This window comes from Pelmatolapia mariae, linkage group LG18 (assembly GCF_036321145.2).
Source record: "Pelmatolapia mariae isolate MD_Pm_ZW linkage group LG18, Pm_UMD_F_2, whole genome shotgun sequence".
Classification (NCBI taxonomy): Eukaryota; Metazoa; Chordata; class Actinopteri; order Cichliformes; family Cichlidae; genus Pelmatolapia; species Pelmatolapia mariae.
In genome coordinates this window covers 30,119,600-30,125,470 of record NC_086243.1, presented here as the reverse complement: position 1 = coordinate 30,125,470, position 5,871 = coordinate 30,119,600, and the positions used below count along the sequence as shown (strand labels likewise).

Here is a 5,871-nt window from a genome sequence, read left to right as displayed (position 1 = left end):
CTCGTTGGTGTCCACAGTTTCTCCAACACACGGGAGGATTCCCATCGTAATGAGCCTTTTGACACAGAGTGATAAAAAACCTTATCAAAGACTTCCATCCAAATTCCCTCCAACTGCTGGAGGAAGTACTCCTCCATTGCCGTTCCCACATCTGAGTCCATTCATCCCTTGAAATACACACCCCTCCCTCCTTTTCCCATAACGTCTTCACATAGTCAGTTGAGTGGGGAAGCTTATTTATAAGAAAGGTATACAGGAAGGAGATAAGTCTTGTATTGACATCCCCTCTATACGCCTGTCTAAACAGAGTTACCAATTCCACATTAGTGTTTGACATCACTCTGATTGTTGTTTTTATATAATGACTTATTTGCAAGTATCAGTAAAAGTCCTGTTTTTCCAGATTGTACTTCTGTTTCAGTGTGTCAAAACTAATTATGTTCCCATCCTTAATCAAACTATCGAGTGTAGATAACCCTTTAGCGGACCAACTTTTAAAACGTGAGTCCAGTTTGTTCGGGACAAAGTCATATGCATACCACTTAAATAAAGCCAAATCCCGTTCCAATTTAAATTCCTTCACAACGTTTCTCCATACAGTAAGTGTACATGACACCCAGGGGTTGCAAACCTTGTCTATACATTCTCAAATGTTCGAATCCATCAAGACAGCTTGTATTGGAGAGGAAAACATGCTCTCCTCAATAGTCTTCCATTGTGCTTCGTAGCTTGTATCACACCAATTGACCACTGTCTTCAGCTGAGCAGCCCGAAAATAATTTTTTAGTGACGGCAGCCCCCATCCTCCCGCCTTCTTATGTAGTTGTAAAGTTTTAAAACAAATGATTTTGCTTGCCATCTCATTGGATATTGAACAACCAAGTGAGCCGGAATATTGACATTTTTCAATGCAAATATTGAAGAAACATTTAGAGGACAGAGAAGTTTACATTTTCATGTGGAGAAATATTTTAGTAAATGAAAATGATGATGAGCAGTGATAGCCTCCATAAACAGTCACAGGAAAGATCTCCTTTAAAAACTCAGAAACATCAAGAGAACAACTAGAAGATGTGGAGGTACCACCCATAATGTTTGACTGACAGCTGATCTCTGTGCAGAAATGATGGAGAGAAAATAAAATGAAACTAAAATACAGATTTAAACCCACAAAATGAAAGACTTCAGTCTATTTCACTTTAATCAACTCAGCAGTGGCTCCACAATCATCATCATAATCGTAGTAAAGCCTCAGTCCGGCATAGAGCGGCTGAGTGAATGTGGTCTGGACTCTGTGGAGGAGAGTCATGGTTTCAGAGACGCTGTAGAAGGACAAAATACCTGCTCTGTGATCCAGGTACACTCCTACTCTGGAGGAACGAGGACCTGAGACATGAGTTTGGATGTTGTTGTACCAAAATGTATAACTGTTGTTGTCACAATCTAATGACCACGATTTGTCATTATGTCCAAATCCACATTCATTACCCAATCCTTTTCTGCTGATATTCTTGTATGCGACTGCTACATAAACTCCTCCCCCTCTCCACTCCACCTCCCAGTAACAACGTCCAGTCAGACTCTCTCTACTCAGGACCTGCTGCCAATAAATGAATCTGTCTGGATGATCAGAATAAGACTGTTGTTGTTTCATTCCAGTTGCTTTTCTGTTCCCCTCTGATAATAACAGCTCTTTGTGTGCTGTGTTTGGATCCAGTGTGATTTCACATGAATATTTTAAGAATCCAGCTCTGGTCTTTGGCTCTGGTGGATCTGGCAGTAAAACATCCACTTCAGTGACTGTCAGTGAGATGTTTGTCCATTCCTCTCTCAGAATGTCCTGTAGTTTATCTCTGACCTCTGACACAGCTGCTGTCACATCCTCAAAGTAGCTCAGAGGACGGATATTGATGCTGGATGAGTCTGTAGACTCACTGAGTGCTGACAGTGAGGGGTAGTTGTGTAGAAACTGGATGTGATCCTCTGTGTGTGAGAGCTGCTTCAGCTCAGCATCTTTCCTCTTCAGCTCAGTGATCTCCTGCTCCAGCTTCTCCTCAAGCTCTTTGACTCGACTCACTTCAGTTTCCTGCTGGGATCTGATCTGCTGCTTCACATCAGAGCTTCTTTTCTGGATGAGATGGATCAGCTCAGTGAAGATCTTCTCACTGTGCTCCACTGTTTGATCAGCAGACTGATTGATGGCCTCCACCTCCTGTTGAAGCAGCTTCACATCTTTCTCTCTGTCCTGGATTCTCTGCTGGATGTTTTGTCGACTCACCTCCAGCTCTCTCTGCCTCTCAGTCCTTTCTGCTGCAGCTGAGACTGTGTCGTGGCCTTTATGTTCATCCACAGGGCAGAGATAACAGATACTCTGCTGATCAGTACGACAGAACATCTTCATCACCTCATCATGACGAGAGCAGATGTTCTCCTGGAGCTTCTTGGAGGGCTCCACCAGCTTGTGTTTCTTGAATGTTTGTGAATCATAATGAGGCTGAAGGTGTTTCTCACAGTAAGATGCCAGACAGAATAAACAGGACTTGAAGGCTTTCATTTTTCTTCCAGTGCAGACATCACAGGCCACATCTTCAGGTCCAGCATAGCAGTGATCAGCAGGAGCAGCTTGGAGTCCAGTCTTCTTCAGCTCCTCCACTAAATCTGCTAACATGGTGTTTTTCACCAGGACAGGCCTCGCTGTGAAAGTCTGTCTGCACTGAGGGCACCTGTAGATTCTCTTGTTTTCCTCTTCATCCCAGTGGGTTTTAATACAGTTCATGCAGTAGTTGTGTCCACAGGGAATAGTCACCGGATCCTTCAGTAGATCCAAACAGACTGAACAGCAGAATTTTGTTTGATCCATTTGATTCATGTGCTGTGCCGTTTCACCGTCTCTCAGTGACTGTCAGACAGTTTGACTTTCTCTGAACAGAAACAACCTCTGTGCTCTGAAGGGAAACAGATCTCTGCTCTTGTTCACCTCCTACAGGAAATGAGGCTCACCAGCAACTGCATTAACACCATGTTGTTTAGACCCATCCTGATACAGACACATCTGTGAAGGGAGGCACTAAAGAGCCATTCTGGTGACGCAGGGTGTGGTATATTTGGTTACAGCATGCAGTAACAAGTCTGACCCAGTTAAAGTTTAATAGTTTAACTTTACTTGGATGCTTGAAATTTGACAGTCAACACTCAGCGAGGTTATTCTATATTTCAAAAAGTTCAGCAAAGTTTATGATGCTGTGATGAATAAAAATAAATGACACTTTATATTTTGACATTTTCTAATCTTAGTTCATTCTCACACTTACAGAATGATGCATGGGAACAACTGACTCCACTAAATCAAACCTGTGTTCAAATGAGATTATGATCATTAAATAGTAACAAATATTTAAATTTAGCAATAACAAATGCAGATCGGTCCACAATGTTTACAAAAACAAACAAATCACTATTTTGTAGTTTTTCCTGTGTACACAGTCACAGTGGAGTTTAAATGAAAATATCAATATGTGCTTGAAATGAAAAATGTCAAGTTTAATTCAAGGTTTTAGTAAAATTTTGCCTGAACTGTTTAGTAATGTTTCACAAAGTGTCCATGTCAGTAATTCATTCAAATGTATTTTGGTCTTAAACTGATCCAGTAAATGTAACTTTGTCTCACCTACTTAACCGAGTATTTTAGTTGTTTAACTGTCATTATAACTAAACTGAACATCCAAAGCTTTTCTCACTGCAGTTTTGTTGTGCAGTTATAGCAGCACTTTGAATCATCCACAGTTTAATAGAACTGTCTGTTGACTTGTTGTTTTGTTTGGTGCGATGGTTCATTTATTTAAATAATTGATGATAATTTGATGTATCTGATTATTTATTACTGGTGCAAACAATTCATTTATTCATGGTGCAAATATATAGTAGACTCAGGATTTTAATTCAGTTTTCTTGACACTGATCGAGAAAATACTCTAAATATAAATATTCACCTAAACATTCAAAATTATTCAATTGCATGAAAAGAAATATGAACTCTCTACAATACTGGCTTCTGATTGGTTGAAAAAGCAGGTGCTGAACTTCAGAAGAGCTAAACCTGCAAAACTGTGTAAAACCAGAGTGGATGCTGCCCTCTGACCTTTCAGAAGGACGATCTTTTTATGAAGACACAGAGGCAGAGTTATTATTCATCACTTTAAAGATGATATTCGTTATATGTTCTTCACTCGTTGTCTAGTAAAGTCCAGAGAATGAGACACATCATTTCAAAACACACAGCTGCATGTTAGAGATCACAGAGTTCTTCAGTCTTATGAGAACTCATGGAGACTAAATGTCAGACACATCAACAGTAAATGTCGTTCCTCCCCCCGTGAGTTTGTGTCCTCCACACTTGTTTACACAAACATCTGAGGTTTGAACAGTGTGCAAAAGCACATGTTACAAAGCTGCTGAGCTACTGAATACTGGAATATTTCATTCAATATCACCATCTGACCAAAGGACAAACACAGAGAGGATTAGAGCGCCAAACTTTGTTTCAAACTGTTTCAGATTTTAGAGGCAAAAAGCAGAATTTCTACCTGGACAAAGAAATCAAAGCAGGAGAAAAACAAGCTTTTTACATTTATTCAAAGGCATTATGTGAATGTACTCTGAGCCACAGCCTCCTAAAACAGTGGTTCTTAACCTGGGTTCGATCGAACCCTAGGGGTTCGGTGAGCCGGTCTAAGGGGTTCGGCAGAGCCTCCACCGCAGAGGTCACAGAGGTCCAGACACACCCGAATTATCGTGTAAATTTGTGATGACACGCCCCCTTCTGGCCATCACTGGCTGCAGACTGTCATGCTACACTACTTGGCCAATCAGGGCTGCGGGGAATGTAGCGCGCGCAGTAGTCAACAGGTGAATGTAGTGGTAGTACTTCGTGTGATTTATTTTAACATTTTAATCCATACTAACTATGTCGGGCAAAAGAAGAAAGTGGTCGGACGAATATGTACAGTATGGATTCACATGTATCACGGAACATGATGGGAGTGAGCGTCCTATCTGCATGATTTGCAACGCCAAGTTGAGCAACTGTAGTCTCGCACCGGCAAAACTAAAGGAACACTTCTTGAAGCTGCATGGAGACGGGAAATACAAGAACACAACACTTGCTGAGTTCAAGGTGAAGAGAGCCAGATTCGGTGAAAGGCCCACTCTGCCTGCTCTTGGATTTGTAGCCGTTAACAAACCGATCCTCACAGCATCGTACGAAGTTGCTTACCTGATCGCAAAGCAGGGCAAGCCACACACCATTGGTGAAACACTCGTGAAACCAGCTGCGTTAAAGATGGCAAATCTGATTCTCGGAACAGCGGCCGAAGGTAAATTATCCCAAATTCCTCTTTCAAATGACACCGTCAGCGACAGAATAGAAGACATGAGTAAAGACATCTTGGCTCAAGTAGTCGCTGATCTGATTTCAAGCCCGGCAAAATTCAGCCTTCAGCTCGATGAGAGCACAGACGTTGCTAATCTAAGCCAGCTTACTGTTTTTGTGGACTATGTGAAAGATGACATGATAAAAGAAGATTTTTTATTTTGTAAGCCTCTTACAACAACAACTAAGGCAGCCGATGTGAAGAAGCTTGTGGATGACTTCTTCAGAGACAACAATCTTTCATGGGACATGGTTTCTGCAGTTTGTACGGACGGAGCTCCAGTCATGCTAGGAAGAAACTCTGGCTTTGGTGCGCTAGTAAAAGCCGATGCACCACACATCATTGTGACTCATTGTATTTTGCACAGGCATGCATTGGCAACAAAAAACTTTCCTCCAACAATGGCAGAAGTATTAAAAACTGTGGTGGAATGTGTGAACTA

The 5,871-nt window shown here is 41.5% G+C and overlaps 1 protein-coding gene across 1 annotated transcript; it reads right to left on the bottom strand.

The window, feature by feature from the left end:
* Nucleotides 1-979: 979 nt before the first annotated feature.
* LOC134617254 (tripartite motif-containing protein 16-like) lies at nucleotides 980-2,869 on the bottom strand. Its single transcript, XM_063462459.2, has one exon. It carries the CDS (start codon nucleotides 2,867-2,869, stop codon nucleotides 1,190-1,192), a length of 1,680 nt encoding a protein of 559 aa, XP_063318529.1. The 3' UTR covers nucleotides 980-1,189.
* Nucleotides 2,870-5,871: the final 3,002 nt, after the last annotated feature.

Coding starts and splice junctions, on each gene's coding strand:
- LOC134617254 (XM_063462459.2), bottom strand. CDS start 2,869: ATGAATCAAATGGATCAAACAAAATTCTGCTGTTCAGTCTGTTTGGAT.